Below are 22,958 nucleotides of genomic sequence, written 5' to 3'. Positions count from 1 at the left end.
ATACCGTATGAGAAAACCTGTTTCTCTAATTGACTTTGAAATTGATTTTAACCCGCATCGGTAGCATTGCAAAAAATGGAAATTGATGTTCAATAAGGGTAATAAAAAGCATCGTTTACGCTATTGCGCTTTCTCGATAAGCGGAAATGTTGAATATCAGATAAACGAGTCTCATTAGCGTAAATTGGATATCGTAAATCTTTATATTATTAGATAAGCAATTTTTTAAATGTTCATTATGTTTAGAAACGACAGAAAAGCTTCTAAATCATGATTATTTATGGTAAAAAATAGAATATTGTTTCAGAGCAATGTAGTAATCAATGTGGTATATATCACTTTAATTATGAAAAATTAAAAGATAAATAAAGATTATTCATCCGCTAATTAAATTAATGAAAAATAATAAAGTAACTTTAGTATTAGAAAATTATGTTATCTTAAATTTGAAAAAAAAAGATACAGTAGAAAAAAATTATTCATTTTAAAAACGAAATGTTTAATTAGTCTGATATTAAAATAAGATATATGAGGTGATGATTGCTTATTGCTCTGCGTATTATCTTAGGTACAAATTTGCAAACAATAATTATTTCTCAAAAATATTTACATTTGTTAAAACAAAATCATTTCTATATATGTTTTTAATATTCTGTTTTTAATTCTAATTTTTGTTCTTAATTTTGTTTTCTCTATTAAGAGGTCTCTTACATTAGAGGGTTAAAAAATTCGATTTTTTTTTTTTTCATAAATCGATAATACAACTCTTCGAGAATATGTTCCTCAAAAATTTTAGAACGAAATTCGAAGTAATCTGTATAAATTCTGCGCTTGTATATATAGATATATACAGATATATACAACACTATATACACAGTATATATACATCGAAAATTTTAAACGCGTTTTTCTCGAAATCGGTTTTTTGCATTTTTTTAAATTTTGTGTTGACACTATTGAGAAGAAAGTATTTGTTTCGATTGACTTCTTTTGGACTCATTCTTTAGGTAATAGTTAACTATTCTATGTAAACCTAAAAAATTAAATAAAAATTAACATTTACAATTTTTTTGCATAAACAAATGGCTATTACCTAGTGAAAATCGTAATTTTGTTCTTCAAAGTCACACAAAATTATAATTTATAGATTTTTTAAATTATATGATATTCTGTACAAATTAAAAATCTTTTTTAATTTTTTGATTCAGGCAAGAATTACAACCGCTGGATGTATACGAAATTGTTACGCTATGGCAAACTGCCACTAAACTAAATGTTTATATTTTTATAATTTAGACTACTTTTTTCACATAAAAATTTATACGTACTCTACAATAATTATATTAAAACATGCAAAAATGTTTGAAATCGATAAATATTAATTTTCCATATGAAAAAAAAATTACGAAAGATCACCTCATTCGGCCTCCTAATGTAGAAGATCTTAAACACTCATCATTATCATATATAAAAACGAATGTTTTACGGGCTATAGGAAAATTATTCTGCCATTAAACATTGAGAAATGAGAAACGTGTTTACGCGCGATAAGACTAAATTGATAACGTCTATTTTAGAATATTCTGTTTTTATTCTTATGTTTTTTTTTTACTTTTTTTTTATTATTACTTTTTCTATTAAATCCTCATCACTATCACGTGAAAATGAATTTTTGTGGGCTAAATGAAAATCATTATACTACTCTGTTAACGATAATTTTAAATATTGAGAAACGAGAAATATGCTTATGTGCGATAAGGGTTGATAATTAATTTGCCATGTACATTTCAGGCAATTGTCAGATACAGAAGTACAACAGTTCGCCATTATCGTTATCGGCAGCAATTTCAGTTAATTAACAAGTACCATCATGTGTCTCTTGCATGCCCGCTTAGTCCCGTTACATACATTCGAATCGAGCGCGCAATGGCCGAGAATTCGCGCCGCCGCGTCGCGATTGGTCGTTGTGGTGCGCTCGTATCGCTGATTCGTCATATGGCGGCCAATTGGATAGCGTGCCGCCAATTGTCGCCGGCCATGTGGAAGGGGCTTCCGGCAGTTCCTCTCGAGCTCGTACGGTTATGAGTGCGCGTCTGCGATTCTCTCTCGTGTGAATTTTCCTGGTACGATCGTGTTGGTTCGCGTGCCGATCCGCGATCGCCGGCTTTTATACCAGATATATACCGTCGGCTCCGGGCACACCATTACCATCGGCGCTTCTCGGACGTGAGGATATACGATACGCACGAAGGATGAGAGATACGTTCTCCGAGGTACGTTGCACGCTCGTGTTCCTTCGCAGTCGGTTATCGCCAAGGAATCCGGGCAGAACCCTGAATTGCGTATTTAAATTTGGAAGTGACGCCGTGGCGGGGGACGCCGCACAGCGTTGTCTACAAGTTCTGGCGATGACAACAAACCACGTTGTTGCCGGCCGGTGACCGGCTGTCGGAAAAAAACCGGCGTTGTTTCCTCGACGACGATTCTGTACGACGCAATCATCGCCGTTATCAGAAATAAATGTAGAGATCGTTTCCGTGTCTACAACAAAAACCGAACCCATTGACGGTATACCGGTTTCTAAACCACGTCGATGTTCTCCCCACTCTTTGTTCTTTTCTTTTCGTTCTTTCTCTTTCTCTCTTTCTGGATGAACGTTACAGTCCTGATATCTTTTCCCTCTTTTTCTCTCCCTCGTGGTAATCGCAGGAACTAATTGCGTCGATTTTAAGGCCTGCTCTGCCTGATCCTTCTCGAACATTCGATGAATGTAGTTTCCGTCTCTCATAAGCACATACAAACGAGAAAGAAGAAGCATTCTCAGAACGGAGGGACGAGAGTTCAAGAGGGAAAAAGAAAAAGGCAGTGCCTCGCGTCATGCGAAGCGTGCCCGAAAATAACGTGTTGTGAAATCGCATTGTGTATTTGTCGTCATCGCTGTTATACTGAGAAAACAAAGTCGCATTTCACGATTTGTCCAATTGATTCACGCTCAGTTTTGCAGTCAAATTTGATGCAATTTCGAGTTAAATTAAAAATTTAATGTTAAAAGTGAAGAAATTTACGCCTCTCGTCTTCTCGCGTATTTCTACTCGATTAATAGAAAACTTAGAAAATTCCGTGGAAATTCTTTATTAATAGGGAATTTTTGCGATACCGTATCTGAATACACGATATTGCAAAAACTCTCCAATTATTATTAATATCGAAATTATACTTTTGAGGATCAATTTGAAGCTAATTTAATGACATACAAATTCTTCCGTCGTGAACAAGAAAAGTTTTTTTTTAATCGCTCCTCGAAAGTAAACACACGTTTGTTCAGCGTATTTTGTACATCTTATTATATGTAATTAATAATTTTTATTACTATAGTGATAGAATATCGAATATGATTAAATGAATATGATTAAATGAGACGTATTTTCACTGATTGTGCATTGAATGACGTACTTTTTACTTTGTTATGTATAACTATTTAAAATTCAAAATTTGTCGGACGATAATTATCTTTTACAAGTATTTTAAAATTTTTCGATGATTATCAAGGTGCTAGTAAAAAATGACAATTCTTCGAATCACTCGGAAACGTCTACAATGACATTTTTAATGTTTTTCATTGGGAAAACTAGTGCAACATTGGTACACACTGAATGCAATTGAATGCAAATAAATTCAAATATTTTCAGTGTTAAATAATTTAACCCTTTTAATTATATATGTGGGCAATTTGATAAGTTAATAATTTTTTAAAAGGAGATCAGAAAAATATAAAAAAAAAGAATAAGATATCACTAACTTATTAAATTGTTTATATATTCTTTGTTTGCGATAACCGCATTACAAAAGGATTAAATTATTTATTAATATTGAAAATATGTTAATCGATTTGCACTCAAAAATCAATGTTGCACTAACTTTTTCCAGTGGAAAATTATATTTGAATACTTTTCACAGACACAGAATCATTACATCTTTGTCAATGTTAAATAAAGATGAAGCGATTACACTATGTCTTGCTGGAAAACATCAAATAACATGTAGTACTTATACGTTTTCTATATACAATAAGCTGTTAGTCATCACTCATATAGCATATACTAGTGATAAGTTATACAAGTCATAAATCTTAGGAAACTTACATCCAGAATACTAGATTATTACGTCAATTTCAACCATTTAAAAGGGGATAGTTTTCAGAGAGAAATACTAATATACTATATGATTGGTCATTCATAACGCAATCTAAATTTTGAATTGTAAGAAGTGTAAGAAGTTTCGCCATTTCTACGCCATTTCATCACTGATCACTGACTTATTGTTGTTTTATAACATACTACTCTCTTGACTGACTCGCTTATAACTCGCTCCTGATTTCTGATCTATTACTAACGGTTTATTGTATAAAACTCATTAAACTTTAAGCCATAAGAAATTGATCAATCATAGTAAATTACTCTTTTCATATACTGAGAAAAAAAACGGACGAATCAGAAGATTCTGATTATATTAATCAGAACTCTAATTATCTCAACTTGGATTATAACAAGTTTAAGGAAATTTTAATTTGTCCATTTTCAACTTAGATTGATCAATTTCTTATAGCTTAAGGCTTACATCTTAAAATGTCATTGTAGATTCTATTAAAGCTACAGCTGTTTTTTTTTATATAGAGCACTTTTGCGCAATACGCAGAACGTTGTATCAAAAACTAAAAGAAAGTCAAATCTACGTTGACATATACAATGCTAAGCCATTTCAGTAAAAACAAAGGCATAATAAATATACAATTATTTTCGCGGTGAGCGCTTATATAACATGTAAAGAGCTACTTTTAAAAGCAATCCCTTGTAAATCAAAAAAATTTTGAAGCTTAATTTTTAAAATTAAAAAGAAAGAAAGAGTAAAAAAAATTCTCAAATTGCAGAATATTAATCTGATTTTACTAACAATAAGATGAAAATATGTAGCACGATTATTAAGATTATTAAATTTCAATTAATCTAACTATAAAAGTCAAAAAAGTCAAATTAACATCTTTTTTGTTATGACATTAGAGATTATACAAATTTATCATACTCAGTCTCAAACATTAGATTTTTTTGAAAAGACGACGAGTATATTTAATACTAAAATTTTTTATTAAAATTTTTGTTTTTATCAAGTCTTTTTATCTAATTTTATAAAATTTTTTTGTTTTTATCAAGTCTGTATCGAACGCGATAAAACGAATACGAGACAGGGGAGAGCCGAGGTCGTCGAAATTCGTTGACAGACAGATTATAATTCGGCCTCATGATTCGACGCTTCTTTTTATCTCATGTGACATATACAAACGCAGGACCGACGATCGATGGCGACAGGGGCGAGAAATAATTGCGGAAATCAGTGCGAATAATATACATATGTATAACCAGCGGCGCGACGCTTTGGCGAAAAATTCCCCAGTGGCTTTATGATGATGATGATGCAATTAATTCACCGATCGCGTGTTGCGTCGCGTGTTGTGTCGTCTCTACGTATATTTATAGACTCGAAAGTAAAGCGCGCGTTCTCCTCGATGTTCGTACCTAAACATTCAGGTGATCCCTGAATGTGGCGCGAGGTAATCGGATCTATCGCTTGGAAGCACTGTTACTGGTCTCGTCTGACATTGAATTTAAGCAAGTTATCTTGACGATGCACGTATGTAAATTTGTCACATTATCATACATCGCATTCTGTTCGTATTTTGTTCTTTTAACATTTTATTTTTAACTTTATTTCGTTCAGGTATAGTTGACTCGATGCCAATTTAAATCTTCTTGACATTAACTCTTTATCTACAATCATATTTTTACTCCCTCTGAGCAAAATATGGATGAAACTTGAGAGTGAAATTTTGCTTGTGCCAATAAAGTCTCGGATTGCAGGTGAAGACTTAAAATTGAAATAAAAATTGGGGTTTTAAACTTTGTTTCGTTCAGATCTAGTCTGCTTGATAGAAATTTTAATCCTCCAAAACAAAGATCAAAATGTAACACAGGTTTGGTTTTCTATCTAGTTGTGGTTAATCAGATAATAATGTAAAAATTGTATTTTTGTAATTATTGTGATTTATCACTTAACTAATAGTTTTGTAGTAATTAACTTCTAAAGTTATCACTACAAAATCATCAGTGTAGTAATTACAGAAACATAATTTTTGTATTATCATCAAAGTTAAGTCTAATCACAAGTTAACCAGAAAATGAAAAACTGAACTTTAGTGACATTGGATCTGTGGAATCATTTAATTTATGTTGACTAATTTATGTTGACTAAAGACACTAATCAATTTCAAGGAACTAAATCAAAATTATTTATAGAAAAGAATGAATATATTAAGAATTTATTTTAATAATAATAATAATAATAAGATTTATTATTGAATGAAGTCCACCGTTAGCTCAAGGTTTTTCTATTCTCAAAAAGGAGGGAAATCCTTGACATTAGATATTAAAATTGAAATAAGATAAAAATTATATTTTTAAACTTGTTTTGTTCAGGTATAGTCACCTCGATGCCTACAGTTTTAAACTTTTCTTGACATTAGGTACTAAAATTAAAATAAGATAAAAATTAGATTATTATAGTTTTTGTAATTTTATTGTAGATTTTATAATTTTTGCCAATTTTCCGCTTTTCGATGAGTGTTCGCACAAAACTTCGCGATACAGTTTGTGAAGAGCTGCGAGAGATGTGCGATTGTAAGAAAAATGAGCGTATTCCGGTGAGAGAAAAAATAAAAAATGGATGCGACTAGTGTACGGCCAAAAAAAAACCAACGATCTGATTGAGAAGCATCTGCGCAGTTTTCTTTTTTCTTTTTCGGAGCGAACTTACATGGCAAGAATTATCGCTGCGCCGCGCAAAAAGCGAAGAGTAAGTTTCAAGAAATAACGCTTATGCGGTGGAGGCTGCGGCGTTAATCTCGGCAAACTGCTGCGATAATATTAATCCTTGTGCACAGCTGCACAATTTTCTCGTAATTCGAAAGAATGCAAGTAATAAATTTATAACATAAAGGCTTGTCTACGCTGAAGCCGATCGTTGATCCCCAGTAGGGACGAGCCTTAAACAAACAATAGTAATGGCGAAGTTTCTGTATATAGGATTATGATAAGGCAAGCGTGACTCGATTCTCCGCCAATATTCAAAGCGAAACTCCATATAAATTAATTTTTGTTATTTTTATCGATAGTATTTAAGTGAAATATCCGCGAGTTTTCTGTACATAAGATTGTATAATAAGCGTAATTTTTCACCGCCTCAGGAACGTTTTATTTCGAAATAAGATTTTAAGATTAAGATTTTTTTAATTTAGTTTTTGCTAATTTCATCGATACAGAAGAAATTGATGAATTTTGTAAATTTTAAACAGACAGTTGCCGACGCACTTTGAAGATAAAAAGCGACCATACAGAGTAGAAATAATTCGCAGAATTGAAATTATATAAAAACGACATTTAGAAGGACACTAAAGTGGATTTATCATGGTATTAGTTGCAGCAATCGTAGCAATAACGTTAAGACGGATAATAGACGTTTTTCTAGATTCTAACGACTATAATTTAACGCTGTCCAAACATCATGTGCCGTACACTGCATCACAAATTCCATGGTCTGTTGCTCTTATCTATGCATTCCATGTTTCTTTCTGCTCTTCTTTCTCTCGTCAAAGCATGAGTGCCAATATAAAATCGCGTTTCAGACAAAAACCCGCGCAAAAGAATGCAAACTGGAAAAGATAAATTTATAAGGATTTAAAGCCTATGTTCTTTGAATCTATATCGCTTATGAAAATCTAGAATATAACGTATACTGCAATATTTTCATGTGCGATATTTTTTCAGAATTAATGAAACGTTTGAGACTTAATTCCTGAAAAATATGGCATATGAAGAAAATTCTATATGTTATGTATATTACAGATTTTTCGTATGCGATATAAAAGAATAGACTTCCTGTGTACTTCCTGTGTAGACTTTCTGTAATACTTAATGACAATGTCGGTATTGTTATTGACGTCGCATATTATATACAGTAAAAAAACTCAGCGATAATATAACGATAACGAATTGTCATTAAGAGTTACAAAATACATGCAATAGATTCTAAAAATCGCGCGAACGTTGCAAAAATATGTTGCGATTAGAGTTTTCTAAATTACAAAAAAAAGAATAGGATACGCTGAAAAAAGAAGTTACATTAACAACATTATGTTATATCAAGATTATTTTAGTTATTATATCAAGATTTGAAAATAATTTTCTTAAATCACATAAAATAACACTATTAAAGAAATGTACATCATACTGTTTCAATAAAATTTTATTTGTTTCATTAATAGTGTTACGAATTAACAAATCATTTTAAATTAAAATAATGTTGATATATCATTTTTTTTTTCAATGTATGTATACTTTTCAAAAAAAGATGATCCAGGGAAGCAAGAGGCATAATTTTTTTAAAATAATTAACGTAGATAATTAATGTACTTAATAAAATAAAATTTCTAAAACAATATTTATTGATTCTTATTAAGATAATTTTATAAATATAAAATTATCTTAATAATTTTAATTAATGACCAGAAATTTTATGTCTTCTTCAAAAAGATTATATATAACTCTGGTTGCAACGAGAATGCAAAACGATGATTGTAAAGAAGAGTCGTGACTTTCGGGTTTGAACAGAAAATGGCCGGGGAATTTACCCGTATGCATCGTTTGTTCTTAAATAAACGCTCCGTCATTACTTCGGATAACTATTTACGTAACGAGCAATGTGCGTCGGCGGCTCTGTTGCCGAGGCGAATGAACGAACAACTGCACCACCGGCATGATGCGTCCCGTGCTGGCTAATTAAACTTGCCATTTATTACTCGGAATAATTATTAGGCGCCTATCGCTCTTTTTAACATAGATCTTGTCTCTCTTTCTCTCTCTCTCTTTTTTTATGATTTCTTCTTTCTTTTCACACTTTAACGAGCTATGTATACGAGTGTCATTTTGTGACTTAAAATAGAAACTCTCACGTGTCTCTCGAGCAACTTATTCGTCCATATTCGCGCGAATCCCAAGGTTAAGCTTCTTGCACCGAAATGAAAGAGTCTAGAAGAAATCTTTTTGCTTAAAAAAAATTCCTACTTTCTATATATAAAGTAATAGATATAAGTTCCTCTTTTTTGGGAAGGGGATATTTGTGGAAAATTGCACAGACACTTGAAAGATATATGGTGTTTTCCAGCAAGCGACACAGATTATTTTATCTTTATATAATATTGGAAACAACAAGGAGGTAATAAGTTCAGTCATACTATGTTATCTATGTTTCTTGCTGGGAGACATCCCTTATCTATCCGAGGAAAAATTATCGGAAGTTTGCTACTTTGCTACTTTGAGTATTAAAAATTATTCCTTGACAGAGAGAGAGAGAGAGAGAGAGAGAGAGAGAGAGACTGTCCAAAACTCGATTTAAAAAATTAATTGATTGTTAGAATTCTTTGCGGAATTATTTGAGATTAAAAAACTTTTTATTTTTGCTTTAAAAACTTTTCTTTAAGGGAATACTAGAACTCTGTCAATTAGGTCTATTTTTATAACTAGTGTATACTTATACTTAATATTTGAAGGCGAAAGCGAGATGGAAAGATTTAATATGTCTATCTACTGTAATGACAAAAAGCATATCTATTGAAAATCTGATAATTTCTTAGAAATATTTTGAAAGATTTGGAGCGCAAAGGAAGAAACCTATTAATTTGTGACATGTACAGAAATTTATTTTGTCGACGCAACTTTTGTATTGCGTTTAATCGGCAATCGCCGATCAAGCGCAAGTATCTCATTTACTTTTGCGATCGGTTTCATTTATACTCACGACTTGAGCCGTACAATTCCTTTTTAGGCCGCGTCTGGTTTCTCGGGCGTGAAATATGCATCGCTGTGCGCCCTGGCGTTTTCGTATGTAAATTAGCGAGCCATTACAAGCAATCATTTCGTCGTCGTTCCGCAAATAATTGCATGAACAAGACATTGATAATTAAAGATTCTCTTTTTTCTTCATCCTTGCGAAAGAGTATGCTAAAAGTGTAAAATAACATCAAGGATTTTTTTTTTTCTTTTTTTCTTTACACAATAAGACATGTAAAATTTTACTAAAGTATCTAAAGTTTAACTTACAGATCTGATAACATCTTATAAGTTAGCGGAACAAAATGAGTAGAATCAATTCTAACTAACATTTTTGTTGCTTTTTTATTGCTAAGAAGTTGCGAAGAAATTTGTTCAGTCAGTTTTTTTTTAATGATGTTCCGCTAAAGGAAGATTAGCAGATGTATAACAATGAAATTATATTTTAAAATAACGTAGACATTTGTTGTTGTCGAAATATTCAAGTTTTGAATTAGTTACGAAAGTAAATAATTTCGAAAAAATTTCTCAGCGTGTAGGCAGTACAAAGGTTAAGTATCAGCACAAAATTTATTGCTCGTTTAAAATTGTACGGAGAAATTCTCTGAATTTGTTGCTCTCAAGATATGCAAGTTACGAATTTGTTGCTTGCATATCTCGAGAGCAATAAATTTAGACAATATCTCCGTACCAAATTTGAATGAGCAACAAGTTACTTGTTGTCAAAATAATTATAGGAGTTAGTTGTTAGAATGTCAAAACTTTTCGTATCACTGCCCGGCATATTTCAATTTCCTACATAATTATTCCTCGATTTGTATCTAAAACTTTTACTTCAGCAAAATCATTCTTTCCTTTTATCTGTCCTTAAATAATCATTCTTTTCTTTTATTTGTCCTCGAATAATCATCCTCTAAATTCTTTACTATTTATATGCTTTTTTAAAATCCATATCTATATTTTTATCAGAAATTTCCAATTTTTTCAGTCTTGTTTCCCGAAATTTCCCCTTTAATCTTTTCACCATTTCCGTTGTCATCCTCTGAAACCTCTAGACTCGTAATGTAACTATCTAATCTACAAATACCTCATCGTTCTACATTCTTGAACACATTCGTATCTTTTAGAATATGCGCCGCCGGCTCCGTAATATACCAAAATCTCTTACATCTCAGAATATAAGTTATAGAAGAGAAACTGGTCTCTCTGTCTCTCTCTCTCTCTCTCTCTCTCTCTCTCTCTCTATTTCTCTTTTTCTCACACACGCAAAATATATACATTCATATACATACACATATACATGCTCGTGCAGTCCTTCTCTATGTGTGACTTTGGTTTAAAATTAACTCTCCCTCTTACTCTTTGCGACTCTCGCAGCGAGACATGGCACTCACTGTGAAAATGAAAAAGAAAAATACGGAAGAAAGGAGGAGAGAGAAGAGGATGCTCGCCCTTTTTCCTCCTTCATCCTCTCTTAACTCGTATGGCGAGCATGCCATGAAGATTCCACTGTGCTTCCCGACGAACTGAAATTGCGCGACGCGACGTCGGGCGTTGGTCGCTCGTCGCGACGTCTTTTCAATAGAGACGCCTCATGGAATGCAATGGTCGCATTTTAGAAAAGATATTTTATTTAGATAGATTTTGCTTCAAATTTTTTAACCGTTTTCGAGAAATTCCGCGATATTTCGACAGCGACGACATAAGAATGACATTGACTATAACGCTCGCAGTCTGATTTTATATGTGCGAGACATTTTTTTACACACAAGCTTGTATCTGTATAAGAAACAACAAACAATCTTATCATTTTTGCGATAATACTCTGTAGAATAAGTAATGTCTTGAATGTCAATTTATTTTTGACAGAGGGAGGAGGGTGGGGGATTAAAGGGGTTTGTTAATCAAGAAAGAACCGATTAACTCTATAAATGCGGGCTAAGGAGAGTTTAATGTAGTAATTTACAAGAATTCTACAGCTACTTTTTCAAGCTATTGATAAAGCATATAGAAAACTGTAGATTGTAAGCTATATTTTTCTATTATCCTGTATCGACAGATGGTTTCAACGTGTAACAACTAATAAAAAGGATTGATCTCTACGCGTATTCTTCGAAGTTCATTAGAACCAATAGTAGTTAGAATTTTGTAGAGGATTACGCGATATCGACGAAAGCTGCCGGAAGAGGCGAATCGGAGGAACATCTCAAGCGGATTTTATGTATCGACGATCTCTCGGAGAAGACTTTTGCAAGGTCAACGTCCTGAGACTCAAGACATATGGCAGCGAAACGACGCAGGATATTATTACCCGAAATTATGTTGTAATATAATCGGATTATGGCGTTCTTTGGAGATAATCCACACGGATTCAAAGTGCGTTAGAAACGATCAAGCGCGTGGGAGAGAACCTTGCGAGTTGGCACGAGTTCGCGTTGGTGGCCAAGACTTGGGACGAAATTAAGAACGGGTTGTTAAGCGAACGCTCTGTGCGTAGGCTGCGCTTTTTTCAGCGTCCCTTAACCAGTTTCCACATCAACACATTTTTCCGGCTTCGGCCAGGTGGGCCGACGGACGTTTCTATCAGCTGCTCTTTACGCCTTTCTACGATTTTTTTTTTCTACTTCCCTTCCTCCAGACCTGCTCTCATTTTGTTTCAATCCCGCGGCAGTGGCGAGCCAACATTTTTCACGCGACCATCTCTGCGGAAAACTCGCCTATAATTTCAAATATTCTTGCTCGTTAATCTTAACTTTTTTATAGAGCGACAGTTAATTTTAATTACATTTTTTATAAATTTATTATAGAGAAAAAGATGCAAATGGCCAGCTAATTTTTCCGACAAGTGAAACTCTTTAAGAAACGCATACAGTGTGTCCACTAAATTTATTGTCTCTATTTATGAATTTAGTGCATTAAATAATATATAATATAAATTGATGAATGGTCAATATTAATTAGTGTTATTATATTTCGGCAGTTCATTTAAATTACGGTAGATTTATATAATAAGTACTGATTCATTACGTATCTAAATTACCTATTACGTTAATTAAAATTAATTTGTTATTCTTTAGTTAAAATTGTGTTAATTTGCTGTCTGCCGAGTAATAATAATAATAATAATAATAACAATAATAATGATGATGATGTGAAAAGGATTACTTAATTTATAATTAATATATATTGCATAAATTGTTCTCGTGGAAATTCTTGGTTTCAGAACAAAATTGCCGAAGTTTTTCTAAGTACAAAAAGATCCAAGGAAATACAGTTGAGTTTTAATCGTGCAAAAATTAAAAAAAAATAAATGTATCGAGTATGACAATCGGATCGATTTTTAGATCTTCATTTAATCTAACTGCGACTGTAATATCGTAGTGACAGAAAATTTTTATTACGCCGGAATAGAAATGTCGAAGTCTTTTGTTGTCCTCGTTCTCTCGCCACTGCTGCAGAGTCAAATGTGAAAGGTGAAAAGATAAAATGCACTTGCGAAAAAGCACCCTTCCTTTGTCATGTATTTCACACGAATAGATGTATCGAATGGGTCAATTGATTCGATGATTTCCGAGGTCCATCCAATCAGATGAGAGTAATTCTCCTCCAACTGTCATGTTGGTGCACAGGTGGGTGGTGGCAGTGCGTAGATGGGGCGGGGAGAAAGAGATGGAGAAGGAGGAGAGAGTTGCTCTGGGGGTTCTGGGCTAGATCGATAATGCATCTCTTGGCGGGCGTAGTATCTCTTAGTCACCGGAGGGCGATCGCACCTACGAGGAAATATTCTTCATTCTATTCTGTTGGAGCCACTTCGGCTCGCGAGAGAAGGTGTGCTTTCTCTGTATCGGGATCCGTCTCGCGCGTATCAATGCTGTATGAACGTGTAAAATGATCCGGGGGATAATCACACGGAATATTAACTGAGGTACTCTTCGAAACGTGATAGCTCGTATTCCGATTCCCAAGAACTTCGATTCTCCTCGTTCGATATTTTATACTTCCTTCAATATTTCCACCGCGGACCTACACCTTTGCAGGTACGTACCGTATCGTCTCATTACGTGAACGGTGCGAGTGAGCGTATAGTTTTCGAGAGTAGTAATACTCCTTGAATTATCGAACGAATTTTATTTATTACGCTGGATCTATCTTGTTCCTTTGTCGCGTGCAATTATTGGCAATAATTTCCATAATATGGATGCGGGAACCGCATGTCTTTTTTGTAAGTTGGTAATTATCTGGAATGAGATATTTTCATATCTCCCCATACATCGTTTTCAACAATTCCTTTTGTTTTTAATTTTGCTCTATTACGCTGAAATTATCTAGCCTGTAATAATTTTCATCGAAAATCATCTTTCGTTACTTTTTGCTGAAAGTATTGAGAATTTTATAAATTATTCTTGATGATTACATGAAAATAAAGCTATAATATAATTCGATAATTAAAATATTCGATGAAAAGTAAGTCTAATTCGTAAGAGCTATTTAAATAGATTTTATATTTAACTATGTTTATGGATTGTCAGTTTAGTTAGATCATTCTTAGTATTAAATTCGTTTTAAATAATTTTGAAAAAAAGAATACAAATTTATTGTATAATAGAAAGATCGATAAAAAAAAGGTAAAAAAAAATTTAATATTTAACATACTTGATACTGCTAAACATTGCTATCTTCAGAAAATAACGCAAGAAAATCTGTAAAAATTCAAGAAAGTAATTAAATTATTAGATAAACGTACTTGTCACGTCTATTCATACATAAATACGTGCACACTGAATTCATTTTTCTGAGATGAAAAGCTACGTTGTGGAACTTGGTTTCTCGATTTGATACGATTTAAAAGATATAAAAAGGAAATGATATCAGTGAACACAGTTTTTATCGATAAATGAAAGTAACATGACGTAAGAAATGTAACAAAATAAATTTATTCGTCAATGTGTTTAACTTCTCTTACGCTTATTCCAGAACCTCTTCAGCATGCACTGATCGTAGCGGATAATGTAGCGGACAGCGAGGATTCCGAGGACGAGTGGGATTATTATCGTGCCGATCCGAACAAGCAGGAATCTGCAGTGACAGCTGTTACGGCAGACGAATCCCGCAAAGACGTTGAGGAGCAAAGTGTACAGGAGACCGAGTCTGTAGCGGAAGCTAGCTTGGAAGTTCAGTCTTCGGGAGCAGAGGACGATATTAAATGCGAAGATACATCGAAACTTCTCGAGCCCAATTTTGAGCTTATCGACATTGATGTAAGTCTATCTTGTTACTTTTCTTCGTTGTTAAATATTTATTATTCAGTGTAAGAACACATTTCGAATAACACCATTGCGTTTTCAGATAAGCGACGAAAAAGAGTTGATCGAATTGACTCCAATTTATCCAGATATTCTAGAGGAAGAAAAGAACAATATGGATTTCCAATTGAATCCGGAGGCAGCAGAGTTCGTGCCGTTATCACCACCGTTAGTATGCAATAGAAGCAACACACGCTTGCGGGATTTTGCCATTAGTGGCTCTCCTTTGAAAACAACACAGACGATGGATGATATTCGTGTACCGAGCCAGAGTGAATTCGACAAGGAAGTCTGTCGTCGACCAAAGGAAATAGGCGAGGAATCGCACGATGAAAATGCAGAGTTACAGAATAGTTCGCAAAGTTTGGACATATCCGAGATTTCGTCGACTAAAGCCGAAATCGGTGATGACGAATCCATAATGCATGTAATGTCTACCTCACAGTGGCAGACGGATGTCTCTTCTCAGTGGAACGAAAAGGCTCATGACGATGCAGGTTCCGATTTGGAAGATGGCGATGTCGTCACCAAGGATGATCCCATGACTGTATCATTAACTCCAGCTAGCTTCAAAGCGTTCGAATTGAAAGTTGATTTGAATGCCTTACACATATTGGATGATAGTTCAGATGGTGCTGAACAAGCGAGCACACCACCGCGTTCACCCGAGCCGCCTACGAAGATTGCATACGACGAGGATCGTCCGAATACACCTTTGGAGGACAAGAATTCGATCGATGTCTTATGCGCGTCAACACCACAGCCTCCAGATGATTCTGTATCTATAAATTCTGAAACTGCTAACTCTGAAACGAAGATAAACGAAAAGGAAAGTTTGTTTGATAGCAATCCATTCTCGCATGAAACAGTACTCAGCTGTACTGCGGAAAAGATAATCAATAATATACCAGGAATACAAGGATATGAATCCGATGAAAACGTCCCAAAAGAACACACGGAAACCTTCAAAGAAATTTATGACATAGAAAATTCTTCTGATACAGAAGAGGACAAAAATTTATGTAATAAAGAAGATAAAGAAGATAAAAAAGATAAAGAAGATGAAGTAAATAAAGAAGATAAAGATGCTGAAGATGCGGAAGCTTTTATTATGAGGTCATTGGATGATAGTGCAAAAATGTTAGAAACAGAAAATGTGGAATCCGAAGTGCCGAAAAATCTTCCAGATTCAACAAGTCATTCAGATTTAGATAATGTAATACATACCGCACAACATTATCTCTCAGAACAAAAGTTATTATCAGAATTAGTGAGTTTAGAACACACGGTGTCAGACGAAACGTTACAGACGCAGCTAGACTATTGCGCTGTCAATCTTGAAAATAATGTTCAAAAGTTGGAAAATCTTATTGAACCACTGATCAATATAGAAAATCAGTCAAACCAATCTACTGATTGGACAGATTATTGTAAAACAGAAAAGGTGATGCTACACACTGAAAATTCCGACTGTGATGTATACAAAAATGATTCCTTCTTTGAAAGTAAAAAACAAGAAGACATCGAAAAATTGTGTAATGAAGACAAAGACAGCGATAAAAATGATTTCAAACCGGACAGTACAACCGAATTAATATCATCTGACTCGATACACAAATCTAATTTTATGGAGGAGGAGCTGCAACACGAAAACCAGATGTTTAAAGAATCTGTACCGATAACAATACCAACTAATGAGCCAATTGAGCAAATAGAAGAAAAAGCTGCGGAATTTGTATCGGCTAATGTTGAAGAAGAGGTATTAAAGGAAGAAATTATTTCTGAAAATATTCCTCCGAAACAGAAAGAGATTGAATTGCAAAAGACTGTAGAAGTTCTTGAAGATATCACAACGATAGACAAGTCAAAAGAAGTTACGGAAGTCGCACAAGTATCAGTAGAAGCCGCCATCATTGCAACGACGGCAGCCGTCGTCATTGCGAGCTCGAAAGCGAAGACGGCCACTACAACGAGCGCGAAACGTCCAACAAAAAGTATCACGAAAACAACAACGAAAACAGCAACGAAATCGCCAACTTCGCCCTCTAAAGCGATTAGTACGACTATGCGAACAACTACGTCATTACCAGCATCACAATCAACCTTGAAAAAATCTGCTACAAGTACCGCGACTCGTCCTAAGCAATTAGAAGGATCGACTAAAACGACAGTCTCAAGCACTACCGGTAAAACCATCACAAAGACAACGGTGATTCCCAAAAGTACGACAACAGCGACGAGAACCAGCGCTTCTCCACGGTCCGCTACAACGAGACCAAAAACTACCACCACCACTACCTTGTCGAAAGTGAGTACTCCAACATCGATCGAGAAGAAGTCAACGGTGAGCGGTGACACGAAATTGGCCAGTAAACCCGCCACCACGAAACCAACGAGCACCACTGTTAGAACAACAACCACTAGCACAACCGCAAAGACACTTGTCAAACCGTCAACGACTACAAAAACATCAACATCCAATGTAACATCAAAACCAAGACCCATGTCTGCGACTTCAACAACTAAACCTACATCGACATTAAAGCAGTCTACAACTGGTGTTAACGGTGCAGCGCGACCCAAGACCGCGCCGACTTCTGGTGGCATAACCAAACCACGTGAAAATAAAACGATCACAGCCACTGGGAAGTCGCCGTTGATTGACAAACAGAGTAAAGAGACAGTCAATAAGCAAATTTCTCGTTCTGGAGCATCCGCGCCTAAGACGAGTGCCCGCTCTTCCGTACCTATGGGTACAACTACTGGCATTGCAAAGACTCGCACATCGGTTGGGAAATCGCCTGCAAACGCTTCCGCGATCTCCCCAACGAAGAAAACTTTGACATCGAAGTCTACGTCAAAGACCACCTCCACTACTGTGACGAAGCAAATATCAAGTGAGGCCAAAGTATTGCAGAATGGAATTTCCAAGGAAGACGCCGTCATAACAGCAACGAACAAGCCTGAGGACGACGTACCACTAAAGGATGCGTCACCGGTGAACATGCCGCTCGATAATCAACTGATCGCCGATTGAACAATCGATTGATAAGCTGCGAACTGTCCGCCGAACTTCGCGACAACATACATCGGCCTAGGAATTACATGTCGTCGCGGTGAACCGACATATAGGTTTCTCCTTCTTATTATTGTTTAACGGACAGAGCACGACTGCGCGTCAGAACATCCACTAGAGTAGTGTTTAGGGATTTATACATGCATGTCAAACCGAAAAATTTTTTATTGTTCTTACGTGATGCATACATATGTGACAGAGATATTATATTAGTCTAACAAGAACGGGAGGCATACCCTAAACATTGCTTTTAATAACTGCTGCCTTATCGTAATAAGGATCGATAGTCTTGTTATGTAAATATAATTCGGATGCGTTCTCATGCGTCATTATTTTCAACTGATCCGCGGGCCTGAAATTGTCTGAGAGAAGGCTTAGATGGTGCTCGTGGCGGCTTCTGAAAATAGACTCGGCTCCGATAATGGCAGTATGTTAATCTTTAACGAAACTCGATAAAATATATGGATTTTTTACAATTTTTTAATTTTATATACGCAATTATAATTGATAACGATTACTCGCGACATAATTTTATCGAATCACAAAAAAGAAAAGGAATGGAGGAGAGGGAAGCGTATATTTATTCTTGTTTGTTCCTATTTTTTGAAGTTGAATTCATTGCGAGATATATACTGACTCGTAATCATGATAATGTAATACTATCTAATCTATGTGTACAGCACCCTATGGTTTAATGTGATATATCTTACAGTACTATATTAAATAAATTCGAATAATATGCACTAGAGAAGCCAGAAGAAGTTTATATATGTATATGAACGGAGAAAGAGAAAAGGAATCCAAAGGTTCAGTGAAAAAGAGAAAATTCATCAAAGGAAACCAAAGACATACTGTGTCTTTCTGATATAATATTTTGGTTGCTCTTATTAAATCTTCTCTAACCAAATCAAGATCTTTGGATCCTGCTTTTCTCAGCGCCGATCATCGATGTGGATTGTTGTCGTGTGCGCGCATTTAAAGCTTTCAGACATCGCATAAATCTCAAATCTTCTTTTCTTTTGCGTTTCGAACTTTCACTGTTGGAACGCGCGCTCGACGACGTCTAATACTGTGGAAACTTCGATCGAAAATGGTTTCCCCCCTTTTTTTTTTATCCTGTTTGACTTCCGATCGTGAAATATACTTTCGTCTTATTTTATCAGAATCGATACATACTCGCAATATTTTTTATGTGCGCCCATAACGCGAGCGTTAAATGAGCCTTCCCACAAGCACGATGAAATCAAGGATTAAAAAGACCAGCAACTCTTTTTAAGGTGAATACATTTAATGCAAATAGTGAGTCCATTGCGTAAGCGACTCACGCTATCGATCAGGAATTTTATTCTTGAAAAATATCGCATGTGAAAATAGTAGAAAAATCTATGTTACATATAATGTATACTGTGGTATTTTCACACATTTTCATATACGATTCGAGAATATGTATCCTGTATACACGCACACATATTCGATATGATATGCATTAAAAATGCAGCTCCGCATCAACGAGGGAGCGTAGCTTAGCGTTTCATATGCGCGTTTCGTATACATGTTATTCCGACTTTCTTGTGTACGCGTATTTGTCACCATTTTATTTTTTTTTTCCTCAGAATTCATAATTGAATAAATAAATATTACGTTTGAACAGTGTTATATCCAGCATTATATATACGTCCTCTTGTCCTGCCCGATTGACACCTTGCTGCCTCTCGTCTCGTCTCGGGGAAATGGAGTGAGTGGACAAAAAGAAAAAAAAGTACTTTTATAAATTTCAATCTCTTTAATGGAGTGTAATATTATGTACTGCTATTTTTAAATTAGGAACCGGCTTTACAATCTTTTGTATATACGCTTGGCTTGAATGTCGCTCTCGTTGGAAGATAGGTGCTGAAACGGAAAAGAAGAAACGTGTAAAGCTCGTGCACTTTGTCACCTTGCGTCATTGTCGCACAATGAGAAAAATGTCTGGTTGGACGAATCAGAAGATTCTGATTATATATTAATCAGTATTTCGATTATCTCGATTAGATTTCTAGTAGATTAATCAAAAAATTCAGATTTGTTCATTTTCAACTGGATACAACCAGATATTTTTCTCAGGATCGTTTATATTCTATTGATTATATGATATTGTTTAAATAATTGTTATCGAAATCACACTTACCACAATCATTTCAGTGTCTGTGAATTCGTAATTTCGGATCGCTAAGACACCTGTGGGTAAGGTAGACTCTATTTTGAAACCATTGCTTTCCTTCGTAGTCACATTCTGCGACATAAAACGAATACATAACGATGTAATGATCAACTATACTTATTGCAAAAATAATACCGTTAGAACATATAAGATGTATCTAAATTCTTTAGAATGGAATTTCACTTTACAGAGTGAAAATTGAATCAGTTTTAGAAGAGTTGCTCAATTTTCAAACTCTTTATGAGATTTACTTTTAGAGTACATGATGGCCGTATTTAGTAGAATGCTAAATTAAAAATTGACCGTGTTCTTATTTTGGTTTATTTTGCAACTGAAAGTTTTTCTTCGTACTGATTAGATCATATTTTTTAGATTTAAAAAAATAAATTTATAGATTTAAAAAATAAATATAGTCCTACCTCTCAGCGAAAAAAAAATTTTTAATAGTTGCAAAATAAAACTTCTGAACACTAATTTTTAATTGGAGTTTCTTAGATCTTTTGTATTCTTCAACTATTCGTTGAATTATCTCGCACTTTTGTGCGAGAGAAATAGAAAAAGAAGACTCACTATTTAGCTCGCAAATCGAAAAATCAATGCGAAAAATCAATAATCATGTACTGAGAAAAAATATAATCAATTTTAATAAATATTTAGTTGAATATTGCCAACTAAATATTTATTAAATATAAAGACATATTTATTTGATACAAGAAACATTAATTTGATTTAACAATCATTCTTTTTAATGAACAAATATTTATTTTTGGTAAGTAAATGTTTAGTTGGCAGTTGAACTAAATATTTATTAAAATTATATTTATTAAAATTAACTATTTTTTTTCTCAGTGTGTGAAAGTTGTTTTATCTAATGATTTTCTGCACACGAAGAGTATTCTTTCTAACTTATCTTCTCCGGAATATCAAATCTCAGAATCTCGTAGCTTCTTTGTTACATGGAAGAAGATAAAGTAACTTTAGACGAGCCTTGAATGCATTAGCTGCATTCAACAAAATATTTATTTTATAACTATTAGAAGTTTTCTTCGCTAAAATAGAACTATTCCCCTATAAACCAATCAGCGCAAAAAGAAAACTTCCAACAATTGAAAAATAAATATTCTACTGTAGCCTGTACATTGTTCCAATATAGAAGAATTAATCTATTATATTAATTTTTAAATTTAATATTCATATTTGACGACGTAATGTGATTCTCGCGTGATCCGCGTGATTAACGATTGAAGTAATTCTATTTTTCTTTCGATGAGATCTACCTTCAAGATGAGACCCGGAGTTGGAAGCTGTTCGTCGTAGACCTCTCCAAGCTTGAAAGTAGTGGTGATGGTCTTGTCCTGGCTGATGGTGACCACGACGACCCATTGATCACCGTTCTGTTGGATCTCCACAATCGGCGTGGTCTGCAGGAACGTGTTGATGAGTTCGCCCTTGCCAAGATTCTTAATGTAATCCTCGAAGTTTTCGCTCGACACGAATTGGTACTTGCCAACTATCTGCACCATGATGACTGTGATGATAGCTTGTCACGCGCACAAGTCAGGATCTCAGTCGCTGTCGAAGAAAGACGAACAGCGCGCCAGATCGCACCAGCTTTTATAACGACATCCGGGGGGGATTTCGTTAAGGGATCTCGCCGGTCCCGCGAGAGAGAGAGAAAGAGTGAGAGGGAATCACCGGTCAATCTACGATGATTCCAGACAAAGTATTCGGATTATCGTCGACGGGCTGATAGAGATCGGCCTGTCCTGTCGTTCCATCATCATTGTTGCTGTACCCTTCATGATAGTGGGTGTACACGGGGGACGGAAGAGAGCTGCATTTATTTGCATCTGTATGTACTGGTCTGCTCGCGACTTACATCCTGCGCTGTGACTCAGTGAATTTTAATGTCTTTCTTCATGTCTTAGAAGCATACCAGCATAGAATCAATTTTGTCGTTTATCTTGCGTTAAGCTTTATTTTTGAACTCTAATACTTTATATAATCACTGATCAACTCTTACTATGTAAAGAAATTATTATATTATTTTTATTAAAAATATGAGTTGGACATACAATTTTATCATATATCTTTCGTTTTAAAAAAAAAAGATTAAAAAAAAATACGATTATCATTCGTGTCTTTATTTTGTTGATATTACTGTCTAGAATATATATTGAATTGATAAAGTAATCGCTAAAAGTACACTTACTCCAAGAAGTCTAAATTCCAAGAAGTCTAAATATCAGGTATGAGAGTATCAAATAAATTGATATTAGATATAAAGTGAGGTGTTTACATTGTAAAAAGAAAATAGATTTTGTCGCCGACAGAAGTAATCAGTATTTGCGATCTTATTATTGCGTTATTATTATTTGTAAAATATCAGCAATGTTTCATTGAATTAGAGGAATAGAGCAGTTGCAATTTATTTGGACTGCGTT

The 22,958-nt window shown here is 34.5% G+C and overlaps 2 protein-coding genes across 2 annotated transcripts in view; one reads left to right on the top strand and one right to left on the bottom strand.

The window, feature by feature from the left end:
* Positions 1–19,970, top strand: part of LOC108692963 — a 70,835-nt gene extending 50,865 nt beyond the window's left edge. The window contains exons 9-10 of the mRNA XM_018201552.1: positions 14,910–15,193; positions 15,282–19,970. Coding sequence (XP_018057041.1) covers positions 14,910–15,193; positions 15,282–18,275 — 3,278 coding nt within the window. The 3' untranslated portion in view covers positions 18,276–19,970. The remainder of the gene's footprint in view (positions 1–14,909; positions 15,194–15,281) is intronic.
* A 107-nt stretch (positions 19,971–20,077) lies between these two features.
* Positions 20,078–22,234, bottom strand: LOC108692967 (fatty acid-binding protein homolog 9-like). Its single transcript, XM_018201562.1, has 3 exons — positions 21,792–22,234; positions 20,482–20,586; positions 20,078–20,204 (listed from the first exon to the last, which is right to left on the bottom strand). Exons 1-3 carry the CDS (start codon positions 22,035–22,037, stop codon positions 20,148–20,150), a joined length of 408 nt encoding a protein of 135 aa, XP_018057051.1. The 5' UTR covers positions 22,038–22,234; the 3' UTR covers positions 20,078–20,147.
* Between the last annotated feature and the right edge of the window lie 724 nt (positions 22,235–22,958).

The sequence above is a fragment of the Atta colombica genome, unplaced genomic scaffold, assembly GCF_001594045.1.
Source record: "Atta colombica isolate Treedump-2 unplaced genomic scaffold, Acol1.0 scaffold83, whole genome shotgun sequence".
NCBI classification, from domain to species: domain Eukaryota; kingdom Metazoa; phylum Arthropoda; class Insecta; order Hymenoptera; family Formicidae; genus Atta; species Atta colombica.
The sequence above is the reverse complement of the archived record's forward strand: the minus strand, read 5'-3'. Positions and strand labels throughout refer to the sequence as shown.